The 21,580-nt window shown below is 39.7% G+C and overlaps 1 protein-coding gene and 1 non-coding gene across 2 annotated transcripts; one reads left to right on the top strand and one right to left on the bottom strand.

The window, feature by feature from the left end:
* Positions 1-217: 217 nt before the first annotated feature.
* SYCE3 (synaptonemal complex central element protein 3) lies at positions 218-21,480 on the top strand. Its single transcript, XM_027108266.1, has 2 exons — positions 218-353; positions 21,197-21,480. Exons 1-2 carry the CDS (start codon positions 245-247, stop codon positions 21,394-21,396), a joined length of 309 nt encoding a protein of 102 aa, XP_026964067.1. The 5' UTR covers positions 218-244; the 3' UTR covers positions 21,397-21,480.
* On the bottom strand, positions 4,951-5,057 carry LOC113621386 (U6 spliceosomal RNA). The gene has a single exon (XR_003433171.1). It is a non-coding gene; the product is annotated as a U6 spliceosomal RNA (small nuclear RNA).
* Positions 21,481-21,580: the final 100 nt, after the last annotated feature.

The raw sequence follows: 21,580 nt of genomic DNA, 5'->3' as shown, positions 1-21,580 counted from the left end.
ACAAGGGCAGGATTCAGTTTACTGGTGACTCTCAAGCACTGACCCTTCCTGACCCATAGATGATTTAATGTTTATTCCATAAACAAATAAAATTGGTGAGTTTCAGTGACCCCTTAGGTCAGGAAGATAAGAGGAGTTAAAGATGACCTAAGTTTTCCGGCTTGGGCTACCCAGCTGTGAGTAGTGGAGCTAGAATTGAAACACTGGTTTGTCTCACTGCATCTTCTTTCTGTGCACTGCCTAGATGGCTGATTCTGACCCTGGTGAAAGAAACTATGAAAACATGCTGAAAATGCTGTCAGACCTGAATAAAGACTTGGAAAAGCTATTGGAAGAGATGGAAAAAATCTCAGGTAAGATGTTTTCCCAGGCAGGGTACCTTCACCCTTCTTTCCAAGAGCTCAAATCCTCCCTACACTTCTAAGCTCAAATCAAGGGCCTTCTCAACCAGGTCTTGCCTGACTACTTTTCAACTTCTGCACCATATAACTACTGTACCACAAGATTTTACACGAACCTCTGAATATTGCCTTGACTCGTTTTCTGATTATTTTATGTGCGTTTGCATCTTATTTCTGCAAATGGGCTGTTATCTTTTTGAGGGCAGAAATAGTGACTTCTTCTTTTGTAACTGGGCACACAGTACCATACCCAAGCTCAAGTACTCAGCAAATGACAAATTATGTTAATATAACACCTGTGAACAAAGTTGGAACATACTTTCTGTGAATCATTTAAATAAGAAGAGTTCAGAGAAATAGTGCTAAGACTGGCGAGGTGCTGAAATGGGAGGTACAAGCCAGTGTAATGAAGCAGCAGTAGAGTTCAACAAATTTCTCCATTTTTGGAAAAAAATGTTTGTCTGTTATTTTATTCAACATGTTTCCACTAAGCGGTAACTAGCAGTGGTAGTGATACCATTATAAGTTTTTAATTTGTTCTTTACTAGTTCAGAATATGTGTAATTCTTATAATTGTGTGAGCCTAAGTTTTGCTAGAGAAAACCATAATGTAAAACAAATTTTAGAAAGCCTGCATACTTTACTCAAATGAAAACAAATTATTTTTAAGGACATTATTAGTTTATAAATAATCTCCATTTATTACAACAGTCTTCAGAAAATTTCTGCTTAGAAATGTTTGCAATTTTGTGCCCATGTACTTGAAAGTCTTATATATACCTTGCTAAAATGTTCTATAATTCATTTTCCACTATAAGTTATTTAATTCCTTCAATCTAATTAAATAGTCTCTTATTTAACAGCATTTACTAAGCACCTACTATGTGCTTTTCTAAGAATACAAAGTTGAATAGAGATGCTCCTTCATTAGAAGAAGTGGGCAGGGGCCAGAAACAGACATCAAGATGACTAATTATAATTTAAATATATAAATTAAAATTAAAGCACATTTTAACTTTATGTTAAAATTATAACCTGGGAAATGCTAATAATGGTGTATACCAAGTACCAGGGAAGGAGCAGAGAAGAAGGAGAGGCTGACTGCCTGGGGAAGCAAGTGAGGCTTTGAACAGAGCAGAGCACTAGGGAAGCATCAGGGATTGGACAGATGGGGTAGGGCCCATGGGTAGGAGGAGATAGCCAAGGCTGTGTGCCCGTGTGGGAAAGACTGGCATAGTCAAGAAGTCATATTAGTGCATGAGATTCACAAGGAGGCAGGCCAAAGAAAGAAGAGGCTGAAAAGGTGAGAAGAAGGGTCTTCAGCGCCAAGCTAAAGAGGTTTACCTTTCTTGTTCAGGTGATAGGGAGCCATTTGGGATTTCAAGGAAGACACTTGCCTTTTGAAAAGATACCTCTGGTAGCAGTGTGAGAGATGGTTCGGAGAGGGAAGACTAGAGGCAGGAAGGCCAATTAGGAATGTTTTGCAGAACTAAAGGCTAAAAAGGGGCTAGCCTTACCTCAGGCTTGGCACTGAGAACAATAAGAGAATAACAGATTTCTGTGATAGCATCTCTTATTGATTTGTAAGAGCTCTTTATGTATTAAGACTTGTTCAAAATTGTAGTAAATATTTTTCCCAGTTTGTTATTTTCCTTTAATTTTGTATACGAAGCTTTGGTAAACAGAAGTCATATGTAGTAAAAATGTATCAATATTTTCTTTTCTGATTTATTCCCATTGCTGTGATGCCTAGAAAACCTTTCCCTAATCCAAGATCAGTGAAATAGTCATTTATATTTTCTTCTACTTTGTGTTTGTTTTTTCTTTTTTTTTTAATAAATTTATTTATTTATTTTTGGCTGCATTGGGTCTTCTTTGCTGCACACAGGCTTTCTCTAGTTGTGGCGAGCGGGGGCTACTCTTTGTTGCAGTGCACAGTCTTCTCATTGCGGTGGCTTCTCTTGCTGCGGAGCACAGGCTCTAGGCACGTGGGCTTCAGTAGTTGTGGCACACAGACTCAGTAGTTATGGCTTACGGGCTCCAGAGCAGAGGCTCAGTAGTTGTGGTGCACATGCTTCATTGCTCCGCGACATATGGGATCTTCCCGGACCAGGGCTCGAACCCGTGTCCCCTGCATTGGCAGGCGGATTCTTAACCACTGCGCCACCAGGGAAATCCTGTTTGTTTTTTTAAACATTTAATTCTAAACTATCTGGTGTGCCAAAGGAACCAGGCTGTGTACTGCATTTTTATTTAGATTCACTAGAGTCTCTCTTTTTGGCAAATAATTCCAACAGTAATTAAGGTAATAGTTAAGTAAGTTATTAAGTAATAATAAAAGTTAATATTGCTAAGATGATATTACTAAGGTAGTAGTGTTGTAAAAACAATGCTCTCTCACCTTAGAGACAAGGTTGACAGGTGTTTATATGGAAACAAGTCACATAAAAGACTTAGCTTTGACAATTTAAAAAATTTGTCTTTTAAGTTTTCTAAGTAAACCTGAAATTGTTTGATAGATTCAACTATTGTATTTAAGCATCTGCACATCCTGGAAGGCTTGTGTACTTCCTTTCTCACAGAAATAAAACAAATGTAGCCTGCATCTACTTGGCATGAATGAGGCTTCTGCTGTGCATGATTCCACATCCCCTCCCCTTGGTGCTTTTCCACGTCACATTCCTTGAGTTGATGGAAGGTCCATTGTTTCCCCTTTAGCTTATTCTTTCCTTCGTTTTAGTTGCACATATTTTCCTCTTTTTATTATTCTATTTTTATATAAATGTTCTGCACAGTTGTCTAATTTGGGGGGCAATATACATCTTTCAAATTTTTTCTTTAGCAGTTTATCAGCTGGTGAAGATATGTTTTTATCAACATATAAGCAACCACAGGTTAAATAGTATTAAAATGTTTTGTAAAGTTTACCTTTTGTAATTTCTTAAGTAAACAGTACGTTCTTGGGTCCACGGACTCAAATCCAACGGTTGAGAACAATAAAATATTTTCTACCTGAAGTGTAAGCAGCAGAACTATTTTGTCATAGTGTCTCTAGGTCAAGTTAGGATAAATATTGTTGACAGAAGTAGCATGATTTGGGGCCATGATGAATCTCACACCCTTACCCTTTAGGTTAAATTTAAAGTGAAGCCCAACACGTAAGTTCTTGGCCTCTGTTGCCCCTGGGAAGGCTCTTGCCCAATTTTTCCAGTGACCACACAGGGCAAGGAAAATCACCAAACAAGCAGTCGTCAACTATCAAAAGCACCAACCAGCAAATAAATGTAAGTGTGCATATTTATATGTATTTATATAAATATATGTGCTTAAACTATTAAGTATATATGCATAACTTAAGCAATATTAAAAAGCCAAATCATCTTGACTCCAAGGCTTAAAGTTTCTCTTTCTGTTCTCTTGAGCTTAAGTCAACTCATGACCTAGGATACAGTACAGATTTAGCTGTAGAATGCCTTATGGGGGTGAGCCTTGAGAATGTAAAATTTCTCGGGTAGAAGGAGAGATTCTAACTTGGTTTCCCTCATCTCCAAATCTATCCCATCCTGTCCTGTTAGTTTAGAAGTAATTTCTTTATTACTCATGAAGTTTTTATATATAGTAGAGCAGAGATAGCTAACCTGTTATATAATATGTTAGGTTTTATGGCTTATCACACTGGTTTCATTATTATTAATCAGTGAGTTCCCCTTCATTATTCTTTTTTCTTTCCTTTTTTCTTTTTATACCTATTCTCACATGTTTATTCTCCAGATGAGTAATAGATTCATTTAATATTTTATTTGGAATTGTGTTAAACCTATACATTAATATAGAAAGAATGATATATATATATTTTTAAATATTTATTTATTTATTTATTTTTGGCTGTGTTGGGTCTTTGTTTCTGTGCGAGGGCTTTCCCTAGTTGTGGCAAGCAGGGGCCACTCTTCATCGCGGTGTGCGGGCCTCTCACTGTCGTGGCCTCTCTTGTTGTGGAGCACAGGCTCCAGACGCGCAGGCTCAGTAGTTGTGGCTCATGGGCCTAGCTGCTCCGCGGCATGTGGGATCTTCCCAGACCAGGGCTTGAACCCGTGTCCCCTGCATTGGCAGGCAGATTCTCAACCACTGTGCCACCAGGGAAGCCCAAGAATGATATATTTTTAACATTAAGCATTCTCAGGTAGGAATGTGCTATTCCTCTCCAATTATTCCAGTGTTCTTTAACATGTCTTTAACATGTCTCAAAGGGTTTTGCAATATTTTTCTCCAGATTTTTTTTGCCTTCAATTTTATTTTATTTTTTCCAGTTTTATTGAGATATAATTGACATATAATATTGTATAAGTTTAGATTGTATAACATAATGACTTGATATATGTATATATTGCAAAATGATTACCATAATGCATGTAGTTAATATCCACCACCTCACATGGTTACAAGTTATTTTTTCCCTTAGGATGAAAACTTTAAAGATACTATTCCCTTAGTAACTTTCAAATATACAATGCAGTCTGGTTAACTATAGTCATCATGCTGTTCATTACATAAAAATGTGAAATACTTCACAAATTGGCATGTCATCCTAGCACAGCGGCCATGCCAATCTTTTCCGTATCATTCCAATTTTAGTATATATGCCGTCAAAGGGGGCACTCTCCAGAGTTTTCAGTACATTTACTTCTGTGTTTCTGTTCCTATTATAAATGGGGTGTTTTTCTATTTTATTTACTACATAATTAATACTAGTGTACAGGAAGGCTGTAGATTCTTGGATATTTTGTATTATTCTAATAATAATAATAGTAGTAATTTTATTATTAATAGCTTATGTTTATTGTTTACCATGTATTGGTCTCTTTACCATATGCTTTACACACATTATCTCATTTATTCTTCCTAACAAGTTTATGGGGGAGAGACACTATTATTGTTTCCACTTTACATATGAGGAGGAAATTAGAGCTTACAGAGTTTACATAACTTTTTCAGGGAATTCCCTGGTGATCCCATGGTTAGGATTCAGCGGTTTCACTGCCAGGGCCCAGGTTCAATCCCTGGTCAAGGAACTAAGATCCCACAGGCTGTGCAACACGGCCAGAATAAATAAATAAATAACTTGCTCAAAGGCACTTGGTCAAACTGTAGTAATATCCAGCTCTACTCAGCCTCTAGAGTCTTCTATCTTTTTCTGTATTCTGAAATTATATGTATAGTATTTGGAAACAACTCTTCATTGAACAGTTAATGGTGAAACTGCTAGAGATAACTTCTGATAACTTTTTCAATTTCTTCTTTGGTTAATGCTTTAAGATTGTGTCAGTTTGTGTATTTCATTTATCCTCCCACTTCATCCATTTCATCAGTATTTCCTAATTTATTAGATTACTGCTATATATAGCATTATTAGCATTTTAAAATAAATAACTATTATTAGATGATTGTAATGAATAATCATGTTTATTATTTAATAAATATTATTAATAATTCATAAGTTGATAATTATTAAATAAACAATGATTTTTAAAAGAAATGTTGCATGTACATTGTTTTTAAAATCCAAAGTAAATTAAATAGAAAATTACAAGAAAAGTTTAAAATCAGCAAAATCCAGCCACTCAGAATTAACTACTGTTAACACCGGCAAACATGATTCCAAGTCTCTCTCTATGCAAAAACAGAATAATGGAACAATACGGGATGCATAGAGGAATCTTTTTTTGACAGATACACTTTAATGAAAATGGAATCATACTATACAAGCTACTTTTAAAATAAAGAGTACTACCTTTAATTTTACTTAAGAATTTAAACTGAAGAAATTCTTTACTTAAAATAAATATTTCTTCACCATAAAAACTATACTAAAATTAAGAAAGTTTGTGGGGAAACATTAAGGAAATTAGTGTTATTTCTTCAGTTGTCTTTTTTTTATTTTTAGTTGTATCTTTTATCTTTATTCAGGATCTAATAACACTAATCAGTAGTATTTATGCCTTACTTATTAATTGCTATATCCTATACTAAGCACTATATGAATTTGTTTATTTAATCCTCACAACAATTTTTGAGATATAGGGATTGTTATTATCCCTATTTACAAGTAAAGAAACTGAGACACAACTGTCCTTCGTTATACTATTACCTGTATTTGTATATTATCAAGTACAAATAATGTTTACATTAACAATAACATTTAGAACATTTACACTCTATTCTGTAATCATAATTCCTAAGGTTGTTGAGACTCACACATTCTGTATTCAAATAATTCAAAGAGTTAAACCTAGTAACTATAGCGTTGGACATTGTATTCCTTGAATTCATAAATGCTTAAGAATATATCTATATTTATATCTGGATGGTAACTTGGTTAGGTATATAATTATTTTCTTTATAACGTAAAATATGTTTTCAGCATTTAGTGGCACTGTGAAGATGTGTGAAACACTCTGCCTCTTAAAAATGACTTTTCTGCCTGTAAGATTCTTTCTTTATTCTTGGAGTTCTATACTTCACCAGCATAAGATTGGTGTTAATACCCTCTGACATATTTCCTAGGACATGTTAGATCTCTAGAGCTGTAGATTTGAGTATTTTTTATTTTTTTATTTTATTTATTTTATTTATTTATTTATTTTTGGCTGCTTTGGGTCTTCATTGCTGTGCGCGGGCTTTCTCTAGTTGCGGTGAGCGGGGGCTACTCTTTGTTGTGGTGCGCAGGTTTCTTATTGCGGTGGCTTCTCTTGTTGTGGAGCACGGGCTCTAGGCTCGCGGGCTCAGTAGTTGTCACTTGCAGGCTCTAGAGCACAGGCTCAGTAGTTGTGGCGCACAGGCTTAGTTGCTCCACTGCATGTGGGATCTTCCCGGACCAGGGCTCGAACCAGTGTCCCCTGCATTGGCAGGTGGATTCTTAACCGCTGAGCCACCAGGGAAGCCTGATTTGAGTATTTTTATAAGATCTTATTCAGTTATCATATCTTTGGATACTTTTTTTTTTTTTTTTTTTTTTTGCGGTACGCAGGCGTCTCACCGCCGTGGCCTCTCCCACCGCGGAGCACAGGCTCTGGACGCGCAGGCTCAGCGGCCACGGCTCACGGGCCCAGCCGCTCCGCGGCACGCGGGATCCTCCCGGACCGGGGCACGAACCCGCGTCCCCTGCATCGGCAGGCGGACTCCCAACCACTGCGCCACCAGGGAAGCCCTGGATACTTTTAATTCTATTTATTTGGTTTATTTCTTCAGAAATTCCAGTTATCCATATTGTCTGTCTCTTTTTGTCTTATCTTCATCATCATCTCTGTAATCCATTTTATTTCTTTGTTATTTTCCATTTTACTTTGTGTCAGTGCCTCAAGACTGTCGCCCTGTTCCCTGATTATGCTGTTGTATAACAATTTTCTTGTCTCTTTATTTTCAACCTCAGATGTAGAGAATTGATTTTATCATACTTCTCAGTTTGTGATACATTATGATCATTGGTCCATGCAGGGCACTACTAGTTTAATTTTTTGATTTATCCCCTTCGGTCCCCATGCTCCATTCCCTTTCCTCTCTCCACCCGTAGGCAACAATTCTAATGTGTACTTTTTGTGTGTGTATGTTCTTGTGAAATGTATATTGCTATTTTATACATTTATTTGAAATTTCTATAAATGGTAAATTTATGTTAAATTTCTATAAATGATTATATATTTTTCATACTTTTTTTTCATTCAGAATTATGTGTGTCAGCTCTTTCCAAGATGCTATGTACACATCCAGTCTGTTACTTTTAAAGGTTACAAAGTATGCAATAATGTACATCATTCATGAGTGGCTAGGCTAGGCCACATGGGTGATAATATGGAAGTTTAAGCTCAACGCATCTGTAGGACCTGTGGATGAAGACAGAGTCTCAGAGAAGGGCATATGGGCAGGGAAAGCATCTTAATATGCATTTGTTTTTCTACATTCTAAATTAATTGGATTTCTGGGCTTTCTTCATCCTGCCTTCCCTAAAATTTTATTATTGTTTTAGTAAAACTTTGAGTTAAATGCTTTATTCATTTATTTTTATTCCTTTTTAAGTTATGAAAACATTTGGAGCTGTGCATTTATCTCTAGATATGTCATTGCAACCCATAAGTACTGATAAATAGTGTTCTTGTTTTTTATTGCTTTTAAGTCACCTTTATTTAGGTATAAATAAATAATAAAATAAATATTTTAAGTGTAATGTTCACTGAGTTTTGCAAAATGTATACACCAGTATAACTAACACTATTGTCAAAGTACAAATTATTTCTATCTCTCCAAAGCGTTTCCTTTTGCCCCTCCCCAGTTAATTCCCACTCTTCCTTCCCCAGCACCAGGCAACAACTGATATACTTGCCTAGAGTTTCATATAAATGGAATCACAGTGTATACACTTGTGTCTGGCTTCCTTTGCTCACCAGGTCCAGTCAGCATAATATCAATATAATGGAAGAGCTTGATGTCCTGTGGAAGGGAGAGGCAACTAAGGAGCTGGAGAGTCGCTATACCTGAATTAGGATAATGAAAATGTATTGTTAGCCTTGTCAGTGGAAACCAAACTGCTTTAGGTGGTGTTTACTAAGAGGTATAGAGAAAACAGCATTTTTCAGATCAATAGCTGCACACTAGGTACCAGGGGATGTGTTAATTTGTTCAAGCAACGAAACCACATCTGGAACAGCAGCTGCGATTGGAGTCACCACCTGACTGAGTTTACAATAATCCACTGTCATTCTCTCAGACTTGTCTTCTGTACAGACCAAACAGGCAAGTTGAATGGGACTGTGGTGGAGTTACCCCCTGCATCTTTCAAGTCCTTAATGGTGGTAATAATCTTGGCAATCCCTCCAGGAATACAGTGTTGCTTTTAGTTTACTGCTTTCATAGGTAGAGGCAGTTCTAGTGGTTTTCACTTGGTCTTTCCTACCAAATAGCCCTCACTCTGTGGATTAGGGAACAAATGTGGGGATTCTCCTAGTTGCTGCGTATATATATTTCGATTATGCATCCTGGAACTGAGAAAATTACCATAAAGTGGCTTCAGAAGCCCACTAAGCCCACTGTGAGACAGACCTCAGCTAGAACTCCATTGATAACCTTACCTCCATAAGCCCCTCTTCTGACTGGTAGATCACTACACTGGTAGCGATGTTTTGGGTCACCAGGAATTAATGTCAGTTCAGAGCCAGTGTCTAATAGTCCCCAAAATATCTGATAATTTCCCTTCCCGCGATGGGCAGCCCTCCAGCTGCACTGTTGTAGGGTGCCTCTTCCTGAAGCTGACGATCATGTGAAGAGGAAAAATAACTAAACAAGTAGTTACAATAGATTTCTATGAGTGTTAGGACTGAATAATCTACGTGGTGCTATGGGTAGCCAAAAGTGGAACCTAATTTGATATAAGGAGCCAAGGAAGGCCTCCTCGAGTAAATTACTTCTCAGCTAAGACTAAAATATGAACATGAGTTAGCTGAATGAAAGAGGAAAGGAGAAAAGTGAAGAGATGAGAGTTTCTGAATACAGAAAGAATAGCAGGTTTAGAAGGATGTGGGGAAGAGTGAGTTCACTTATGAATATGCTGAGTGGGAAGGGCCAGGTTTTTTTTGTTTTTTTTTTAAGAGATTGTCCAATTTTTTTTTTTTAATATTGACATATGTCTTAAATTTATTTATTTATTTATTTTTGGCTGTGTTGCGTCTTCGTTTCTGTGCGAGGGCTTTCTCTAGTTGTGGCAAGCGGGGGCCACTCTTCATCGTGGTGCACAGGCCTCTCACTATCGCGGCCTCTCTTGTTGCGGAGCACAGGCTCCAGACGCACAGGCTCAGTAGTTGGGGCTCACGGGCCTAGTTGCTCCGCAGCATGTGGGATCTTCCCAGACCAGGGCTCGAACCCGGGTCCCCTGCATTGGCAGGCAGATTCTCAACCACTGCGCCACCAGGGAAGCCCAGGGCCAGTTTTATATATTGTCAAAAATATAATCACAGAGCCAATGCAAACGGTATAATGTACCAATATAAACTGGTGTAGCCGTTATGGAAAAGAGTATGGAGGTTTCTCAAAACATTAAAAATAGAACTATGGAGGGGCTTCCCTGGTGGCGCAGTGGTTGAAAGTCCGCCTGCTGATGCAGGGGACGCGGGTTCGTGCCCCGGTCCGGGAAGATCCCACATGCCGCGGAGCGGCTGGGCCCGTGAGCCATGGCCGCTGAGCCTGCGCGTCCGGAGCCTGTGCTCTGCAACGGGAGAGGCCACAACAGTGACAGGCCCACGTACCGCAAAAAAAAAAAAAAAAAAAATAGAACTACCACATGATCAGCAATTCCCCTTCTGGGTATATATCCAGGAAATTATGCAAGAAGAATGCATTCTGGAGATGTACAGCATCATGACTACAGCTAATATGATATTGTATACTTGAAATTTTCTACAAATGTAGATCTTAAGTGTTCTCTCCATACCAAAAAAAAAAAAAAAACCCACATAACTGTGAGGTGATGGAAATGTTAATTAGCTTGATGCTGATAATCACTTCACAATGCATACAATATCAAAACATCACATCGGGGCTTCCCTGGTGGCACAGTGGTTCAGAGTCCGCCTGCTGATGCAGGGAACATGGGTTCGTGCCCCGGTCTGGGAAGATCCCACATGCTGCGCAGCGGCTGGGCCCGTGAGCCATGGCCGCTGGGCCTGCGCGTCCGGAGCCTGTGCTCCGCAACAGGAGAGGCCACAACAGTGAGAGGCCCGCGTACCGCAAAAAAAAAAAAAAAAAAAAAAATCACATCGTACACCTTAAATATATACAATTTTTATTTGTCAATTATACTTCAGTAAAGCCGGAAGAATATAATCCCAGAGCTCAAAGACTGAGGGGTTAAAGCACTGTTCATTCATTCATTCATTTGTTCAACAAACACTATTTTTAAAAAATGTTTATTAATTTATTTATTTAGGCTGCGCTGGGTCTTAGTTGCAGCATGTGGATTCTTAGTTGCGGCATGCATGTGGGATCTAGTTTCCTGACCAAGGATCAAACCTGGGCCCCCTGCACTGGGAGCATGGAGTCTTACCCACTGGGCCACCAGGGAAGTCCCAACAAACACTTTCTAAATAACCACCTATGCCAAGCCCTGAGCGCAAATTGCTTATAATCTAATGGAGAAATAAATGTACAGACACATAAATGCAATATACTATGTTAATTGCTATAATAAAAGGATATTAAAATTTCAATGAGATTTTGGATGAGTGGCTGAAATCTGTGTAGTAAATTGTGGAATTTTTTAAGAGGAGGTATAGAGCATTTCTCTGAAGTATTGTGAGGAGTTCCCCAGATAGACAGGTGGCAGGGAAGGCTTTCAGACAAAAAGAACAGTTTGTGCCAAGGAACAAAAGAATAAGAAAGCTGGTTGGACTTAGGGTTCAATTACTGTTGAATACACTATAAGTGGAAGTGATAGAGAGTAAATCTAAATGAATCATCTGGGGTCAGATCATGAAAGATTTCGTGTGCCACACCAAGAAATCATCCTACAGGCAACGGGAATAACTGAAGAAAGTTAGGCAGTGGAATGACATGAAGAGATAAGTGTTTTAGAAAGATTCTGTAGCAGTGTAGAGGACACTGGGAGCTAGCTCAGCAATGACCTAACCAATAAATACATGAGATGATAAGCCACTGTTAGTGAAAGTCCACAGAAACAAGAGTCAACATATTTACATCTCCAAGGACCATAGATGATGTCGGATGCAGCCTCCTCAAAATCCAAAATCCTATGAACAGTGAGTTTGAGGCACTTTAAACTTTCATTAATGCTCTCCTCAAAATCTTTACAGTTTTCTAGCTTCCAACAACTGTCCCATTCCAAAGCTACTCTTACATTTTAGGTTTTTGTTACAGCAGCACCATACTCTCAGTACCAAAATCTGTATTAGTTATCTATTTGCTGCATTACAAATTAACCCAAACTTAGCAGGTTAAAACAAGAAACATTTATTATCACAATTGCTGAGGGTCAGGAATCTGAGAATGGCTTAGCTGCGTGGTTCTGGATGTGGTTTTCATGAGTTTGCAGTCAAGTTGTAGGTCATGGCTTCAATCTCTGGATACTTGACTGGATGCTGGAGAGTCTCCTTCCAAGCTCATGTAGCTGTTGGCAGGAGGCTTTCTATGCAGCCTCTCCACAGGGCTGGTCATGTAATAACTTCCCTCAGAGCAAGTGATCCAAGAAATATTTATATATATAATAGAGAGAGAACCCAAGACAGAAGATACAGTCTTTTATCATCTAATCTTGGAAGTGACATACCATCACTTCTGCCATAATCTGTTGGTCACATGGATCAACTCTGGCACAATGTGAGAGAACTACAGAAGGGTGTGACTACCAGAAGGTAGGGACTACTGGGGCCAACGTGGAGCTAATTACCGAATTTATTATGTAGAACATAAAACACATCTTATTGGAAATAATAAAGCTTAGCAAGGTGGCTGAATATAAAATCAATGTACAGAAGTTAATTGCATTTTTCTATACCTGCAGCAAAGAATTAGAACATATTTTTTTAAGGCACCATTTATAATAGCAACAATAACAGTAACACAAACACGTACATCTATGAATTACCTTGGAAGAAGTTTAACAAGAAATATGCAAGGCCTATATGCAGAAAGTTACAAAGCTTGACTAACAGATATTAAAGACCAAAATAAATGGAGCTATAGCTACCTTCATGAGTAGAAAGAAAATATAATAAATGTGTTCATTCTCCCCAAATTCCATCCAAGGCTTCAAAGTAGTTCTAATAAAAATCCTAATAGGGTTTTTCATGGAACTTGACAGGTTGATTCTAAAACATTTATTGGAGACTTGGGCTTCCCTGGTATTGCAGTGGTTGGGAGTCCGCCTGCAGTGGTTTGAGCCCCGGTCCAGGGGGACCCCACGTGCAACGGAGCAACTAAGTCCGTGTGCCACAACTACTGAGCCTGTGCTCTGGAGCCCACGTGCCACAACTGCTGAGGCCCGCGTGCCTGGAGCCGGTGCTCCGCGACAAGAGAAGCCACCACAATGAGAAGCCCGCGCACCGCAACGAAGACACAACGCAGCCAAAAATTAAAAAATTAATTAATTAAAAAAAAATAAAACATTTATTGGAGACTTAAGAGCCAAAAGTAGCTAAGATACTTCTGAGAAAGACAAGGACCGGGGATTCACCCTACAGTTAGCAAAGTTTATTATAAAACTATATAATTGACAGTGTCATATTGGCTCAGGAATAGACAAGTTGAGCAATGGAGTACAACAGAGAGCCCAGAAACAGATACACACACACACAAAGTTTTATACGTAACACAGGTGACATGGAAGATCAGTGGAGGAAAGAAGGGACTATTTAACAAGTAAGCTGGAAAAATTGGTTATGAATAAGAATAAAAATTTAAAACGGATCCCTGCACACACACAAACACACAGTAGCTTCAGAGTGATGAGAGCTTAATTATCGAAAATAAATTTTAAAGTTTGGGAAGAAAATAGGGGAGAATATCTTTGCAACTTTGAAGGTTGGGTAGAATTTTCTAAACAAAAGGCAAAAAGTGCTAAATACAGAATAAAAGATTGAGAAATTGAACTACACTAATGTTAAGAACTTCTATTCATCAAAAGTTAATTTAGGGCTTCCCTGGTGGCGCAGTGGTTGAGAGTCCGCCTGCCGACGCAGGGGATGTGGGTTCGTGCCCCAGTCTGGGAAGATCCCACATGCCGCAGAGCGGCTGGGCCCGTGAGCCATGGCTGCTGAGCCTGCGCGTCCGGAGCCTGTGCTCCACAGTGGGAGAGGCCACAACAGTGAGAGGCCCGCGTAACGGAAAAAAAAAAAAAAAAAAAAAAGTTAATTTAAAGGTCACTTCCTCAGTGAAGTCTTTCCCGAGCACCCTTCTTGAAATTGCAGATCCTTTTTTCCTAGCATCCTCAACCCTCCTTCACTGCTTTATTTTTCTCCTTAGCACCTGTTAACCTTCGAACACACTGTGTAAGTTTACTATAGGCACTATGTAAGTTTCTTGTTATTTAGTATATAATGGTCATGAGAACAAAGACTTTTTGACATTTTTTCTCACTGCTCTGTCCCCAGAACTTAAACAGGTGCTGACCCATACTAGGTGCTTGATAGATATTTTTTCAATTGAATGATGTGTCTTAACTCCCTGACTTTTTATGCATTTTGAGAAAGCTTGTGTCTTAAGCCTCCTGGCATCTCCCTTGCCTAGTTCAGTGCTAACAGTGAAATCGTATTTGGAATGTGCTTGTTTCCCTTGGTACCCACTTGCCTGGCACAGTGAAGAGAATATAGTATGTTTTCTATATTTGTGATTGACTTTGTTCTCTTCCATGCCTGTCTGCCTCAGTGTATCCCCACTTGTTATTTCCTAATGAGTCTGGTTTATTTGTTAGTTTGCTTCTCTTTATGGTTCTCTGGCAGAAAGGTTGACAACCATACTTCTCAGTTCATAGTGTGTTAGCGTCACTGGCCCATGTAACAATCCTCACTTATTTGTTTATTTATGCTCTTTTTTTCATTCCTTTTTTTGGTATATCCCTTTTTATGTGTTTCTGTAAAATTCATACTTTTTGTTTTATATCTCCAGCTTGTATCTCACTTTTTAAACTCACGACTATGTTATGAAGACCTATTTGAGTAGCCATGTGTACATGTTATCTATTACTTTTAACTGCAATATAGTATTTATTCCATGGTGAGCCACTACTTCTTGCTTCTCCATTCTTCCCGGTGATGGACACCTAGATTGCCTACAACTCTTCGTCACCAAAAACAATGCTACAATGAACATCTTCACACATCTGTGCTCAAGGACCTGTGTAATCATTTTAGGGGTTACCAGATGACCTCACAGAACGGCTGAGTCAGACTCTGTTCCAACCAGCAGTGCCTGGGGTTCTTAGATCCCACGAGCTCACAGACACTTGATATTATCCAGCTTTCTAATTTTGCCAGACTAATAGGTGTAAAGTGATATCTGATTGTTTTCATTTTTACTTGTCTAATGAATTCCAGATTCTCTTCAAATGCTTGTTAGTCTTTTGGGTTTCTTCTTAGGGAATGTAAGAAGCAGTGTACCATAAGCAGCTAAAAACATGGACACGGGTGCTTGATTACTTGGGTTAAATCCTGCCTGTGCTACTTATTAGCTGTATGACTTGGGCAAGCTGCTTAACCTCTCTGTCCGTTTCCACTTTTGAAAAATGAAGATAATTATAATATCTACATCTAATATTTAAATAAATTTTTATCAAAGTGAATTCACATAAAATTAACTATTTTAAAGTATACATTCAGTGGCATTTAATACATTCATAATTTTGTGCAGCCACCAACTCTGTCAAGTTCCGCAACATTTTCATCACGCAAAAAAGACACTTCGTACCCATTAAGCAGTCACTCCCATACCTCTGTTCCCAGCCCCTGGCAACCACCAACCTGTTTCCATTCTCTATGTATTTACCTATTCTGGGTATTTCATGTAAGAGAATCGTATAATATGTGACATTTTGTTTCTGGCTTCTTTCGCCTAACATAGTATTTTCAAGTTTCACCCATATTGTAGCATATTCTGAGTACTTTATTCCTTTATATAGCTAAAATATATTCCGTGTATTCATCCACTGATGGATATTTGGGTTGTGTCCCAATATTTAACTATTGTGAATAGTGCCACTATGAACATGTGTATACGAGTATTTGTTTGAGTGCCCATTCTTTATTGTTTGGGACACTACGTAGGAGTAGAATTGCTAGGTCATATGGTAATTCTATATTTAGCTTCCTGAAGAATGTCAAACTGTTTTACACAATGGTGCATCATTTTACAACCCCACCAGCAATGCACAAGCATTCCAGTTTCTCCACGTCCTCACCAACACTTGTTATTTTCCAGGGTTTTGTTGTTGTTACTGAATTTCTTTTATTGATTTGAAGTAATTTCTTTTTTTTTTTTTTTTCTTGCGGTACGCGGGCCTCTCACTGTCGCGGCCTCTCCTGTTGCGGAGCACAGGCTCCGGACGCCCAGGCTCAGTGGCCATGGCTCACGGGCCCAGCCGCCCGGCGGCATGTGGGACCTTCCCGGACCGGGCACGAACCCGCGTCCCCTGCATCGGCAGGCGGACTCTCAACCACTGTGCCACCAGGGAAGCCCTGAAGTAATTTCTTGTATATTCTAGATATTAACCCATTATCAGTTTTAAGATTGTAAATTTCTTCTATCATTTGTATGAAAATTTTGTCCATGTTGTCCTTAGTAGAAAAAAATTTTTTGATAAAAAGAAATTCACCAATATTTTGCCTTATGGTTTGTGGTTTTGTTTTTGTTTTGTTTTGTTTTTTGTCACAGCTTACCCTTCCCCCTCCCCATATCCTCAAATCCATTCTCTAGTAGGTCTGTGTCTTTATTCCTGTCTTACCCCTAGGTTCTTCATGACATTTGGTTTGTGGTTTTTAAGAAGTCCCTAGATCACAGGTATTCTGCTAAATTTTGATCTATAAATGTTATTTTATCTTTCATATTTATGTCTTTAATCCATCTGGAGTATACTGTCCTTTTTTCAGGAGAAGTATATTTCTGAAGGATTTTTTACTGTTACTTTCATCATATACTAAATTCCATATAAACTTAGGTCTATCTCCGAGCATACTATTTTCTTTCATTGGTCTGTTTGTCTGTACCACACTATTTTTTTAAAAAAGGGCTTTCGGGAATTCCCTGGCGGTCTAGTGGTTAGGACTCCGCACTTCCACTGCTGAGGGCACAGGTTCAATCCCTGGTCAGGGAACTAAGATCCCGCAAGCCACTCAGTGTGGCTAAATAAATAAAACAGGGCTTTAGAGGCGCCTTGATGCCTGGTAGGTGCACTCCCCCCTTTAGCTGTTACTTTTTAAGATTGACTTGACTGTTGGACCTCTATTCTTCCATATACACTTTTATAATTTACAAATACTGTTAGTTTTATCTCTTACCTTATATCTCTTATTTCTTTTAAATGTTTAAATTCCATTTACCAACATCTTCAATACCCATTACATTATTAGAGGCATCCTTGTTTGATTCCCAAAGGAATTTATCCACAGTTTCTCCATTAAGTATAATGTTTGCTGTAAGTTTTTGGTGTATCACCTTTACTAGGTTAAAATGTCTCCTTCTATTCCTAATTTGTTAGTTTTGATTTTCTGAAATCACAAATAAGTATTAAACTTTATTAACTGCTTTTTTTTGCATTAACTGAGATATTACTATGATTTCCCCTTTTATTAATGTGGTTAATTATGCTGATTGATTCTCTGATACTCAACTATCCTTGAATTTCTTTTACAAACTCTACTTGATCATAACATATTATTTTAACACATTGTTAGGTTTGGTTAGATCATATATTAGGATTTTACATCTATTTTCATGTGAGACAGACCTATAATTTTTTTATATAATATTTGTCTTGTTTTAAAATAAACCAGCTTAGGGAAAATTATGTTTTTATTTTTGCTTATCTCTATTCTCAAATTTTCTACAGTGTAAATGGAATACTTCTATCAAATGCTTTTCTTAAAAAGTTGCACCAGGGGACTTTCTTAGCAGTTCAGTGGTTAAGACTCGGAGCTTCCAGTGCAGAGGGCACGGGTTCAACCCCTGGTCAGGAAACTAGGATCCCACATGCCACGTGGTGCAGCCAAAAAATTTAAAAAAATAATAATAATAATAATAAAATTTAAAAAAAGTTAACACTAGTCCATACAGTCAGCTTATCAGTCTTCCCTCTTTTTCTAATTTCTGGAATCACTTACGTTAGATAAGAATTAACTGTTCTTCCACAGTTCGGTGGAACTCATCTGTAAAACCATTTGGGACCTGAGATTTGAGGAGGTAGACCTTCACCATTTACATTTTAAAATGTTGATTCTTCTATTTTGCCAGTGATGTGAATTAGCCTGTGGGCTGTAAACTCCAGGCTTATCTTCATCCCTTGATCACCTGGCTCAACTAGCCTTGTCATTCCTGTTCTCTGCTTCTGCCTCTTCTACTGTCAGAATAAATCTACTCACTGTATCCCTCGTTAGTCCTCCCTCTCCTACACAGATTTTTGGAACACTTTATCCTCATCCTTTACTGAACCCTGCATCTAGTGCACATCTTGACCAGTTTTTAAATTTCTGTGTGAGGACCTGGCCCTACCCAGCAGTTTATCAGAGTTTGTGGGGCGAGTCCTAATTAGCCTCTCAGAGTATCTGCTGTTCAGGCCCCTCGAGAGATTAGGACCTTGGCTTTGCTACTGCATAGGCCTTACCAAAAACCCTCTGAGAAGGCCTGCCCTCACTACCTGGTCTAAAATAAGACTCTTCCTATCCCATTTCTCTGTCACAATACACGTTGCTTCGCAGCTCCTTTCACAATGTGTAATTGTCTTATATGTTTATTATCTGTCTCCTCCCACTGCAACTAGTATAGAAGCTCACGAGGGCAGGGATGTGTCTGTCCTGTAGTAGACAACTGTATCATCAGGGCTGCCTTAGCAAAACGCCGACACAGAGCAGGTGTGCAATAAACATTGAATGAATGAAAAACTCAGGCGACATATATTTCCAAAGGATTTTCAGATGATTGTGAGTCCTTCCTATTCTATATTTTCTTTTTTTTTTTTTCCCTTGGATCAAATCATAAGAGGGCTATGCACTTGATATAGTGTTTTAGTGTCTCACTGAATTGCCTTTTCTGAAGTGTGCTTTGGTACTGTGCCACCAGCTTTCTTTTACCAGTGCCTACAACTGTAGACATAGAAGAATGTCTTTGTATTTAAAGTAGGGATGTTGTCAAGGACATTTTCCATTATGTTACACACCTCTCATGAAATATACCTATAAGGAAATTCTTTCTTGGGGTAAAAGTGTCTTAAACAATGGGTTTGTTTTTATTTTATGGTCACTGAATCTTATAACCGAGCATGTTTCCTTCTCTGCTTTGAGCTCAGGAAACTCAGGACTAGAATTTCAGCTGCTATGTAGGACTATATGAGATTTATTTCTGTGGGCTGTTTTGTTTTGTTTTGTTTACCCACCCTAGTTCTTTGTCCTGAATACCTGAATTATTTATTTTATAGTAAGAGTTTCTCCTTTCTTGAGCATCTAATATGTTGGAGACAGGCTACATACATCATCGGTTTAATCTTCACACCAAAGCCATGAGATCCGGACGTTTTCCGTCCTTTACATAAGAGGAGATGAGGTTAGTAAGTTTAAATCACTTACTCCAGGTCACACAGCCAGTGAGTGGAGAGCTGGGAAGCAGACTCTGCCCTGGCTTCAAGTCCATGCTCCACCTGCTGCCCAGGTGGCCTCACATGGTGGTCTACAGGCTTCCTGCACCAGAATTACCCAGGATGCTTGTCAAGATGCAGCTTCCTGGGCACCATTCCCAACTTGCTACACAAGAACCTTCTTTGAGTTCTGAGAGGGGCCAGTGGTCTACATTTTAACAGGTGTCCCAAGTGACTCTCATACTTCCAGAAGATCGAGAATCCCTGTGCTAGCTATATATCATATGCCCTCTATCTGTTGAGGTGTACTGCACGTATCTCTTCTAACAATTTTTCCCTAAACAAACAGATGCCACTTTCTATAAAACTTCAAGTCTGCCACACTGCTGACCTCGGTTGTGTGTAGACATACATGTGCATTTGTTATTAATCATTCTGCCTATCTCTTTTTTTTTTTTCATTCTGCTTGCGGGATCTTAGTTCCCTGACCAGGGATTTAACCCACGGCCTCAGCAGTGAAAGTGCGGAGTCCTAACCACTGGACTGCCAGGGAATTCCCTGCCTATCTCTTCTTTGGTTAATTTCCTGAAGGACATAGTTTCCCAAAGTATCCAGCATTTTTTAACCCAGACAGGAGAAGTTCTAAGGAGATGTATTTACTGCACAGAGAGACAACCCTGTTCTTCATAGTTCTAAAGGGGAGAACCACACCAGTGGGGGGCGGGTGCTGCAGAGGGAAGAGGTGGAGGTGGGGCTTCTGCACACACCATTGGATTTGTACAGGAAGCACATGTTCACCTATAGGCCCCAGGGGATGCGGCCCTCAAGTTGCTCTCAAAGGGAAAGAGCAAGAAAGGTGGTCAGTGCAGTGGTGAGCACCAAAGGACACCTAACATGGAACTCGGCAAACCTTCCCAGAAGGAGGAGCCCCTGGACTGGCCTTATTGAAAGCAGAGAGGTGCCAAGGTGGAGGTGGGCAGGCATCCCAGGCCAATGAGCATGAGATAACCTGAGGCTCTAGCCTTGGGGGAGTGGGAGTGGTCAGCCCTACCTGAGTATGTGAGCTTGGGCAGGGTTATGATTTCTTGGGGGTCACCCGGCAACCACTAGCTGTGAACTGCAGATAGGTAAGGACCTGTGTTTACTCTCATTTTTCCTAACATTTCATGTCAGATTGGCCTCCAACCTTTTAGTATTGTGGGCTGGTGTATCCAGAAGTTAAGGCTTATGTGAGATTAGGGAAGGTTCATTACTGGTTTTCCTAGAGAGGAGTTTTAATAGGGTTGTCATGAGCCCTCTAACGCATGGCCAACCCGCTTTCTCTCCTTCGAGTAACTGGGTGACTCAGCACGTCCTGTCCCCAGGATGCTGGGCATGAGCGGAGGCGCCCAGCCCTCGCTGGGGGGCTCCAGCGCTGCGGCAGCCCCCTGTGGCCTGACCAGGGCCTGTCTGGTTGTTGCAGTGCAGGCCACGTGGATGGCCTACGACATGGTGGTGATGCGCACCAACCCCACACTGGCGGAGTCCATGCGGCGGCTGGAGGACGCCTTCCTCAACTGCAAGGAGGAGGTGGAGAAGAACTGGCAGGAGCTGCTCGACGAGACCAAGCGAGCGCAGGAGGCCCGCCCGCCCCACACGGCCCGAGCAGCCTTGGCAGAGTAGCAGCGGCCCCGGAGCAGGGCTGTGCGCAGAGCTTGTTACTCAGTAAACTTCTTTCCGAGCACAACCTGAGGACCCTTTCCGTCCCACCCAGCTGCACATCAAACCTTGTGGACAGCACATGAGAAGGGCGAGATGCAGAGGCTCTCGATGAAGTAGACGTACTCAGTGCCAGTGGTGCCGAACT

This window comes from Aethalodelphis obliquidens, unplaced genomic scaffold, assembly GCF_003676395.1.
Source record: "Aethalodelphis obliquidens isolate GAN/ISIS:26980383/991018 unplaced genomic scaffold, ASM367639v1 scaffold8, whole genome shotgun sequence".
Taxonomy (NCBI): domain Eukaryota; kingdom Metazoa; phylum Chordata; class Mammalia; order Artiodactyla; family Delphinidae; genus Aethalodelphis; species Aethalodelphis obliquidens.
Note: the sequence above shows the minus strand (reverse complement) of the source record. Positions and strands in the feature narration are given on the sequence as shown.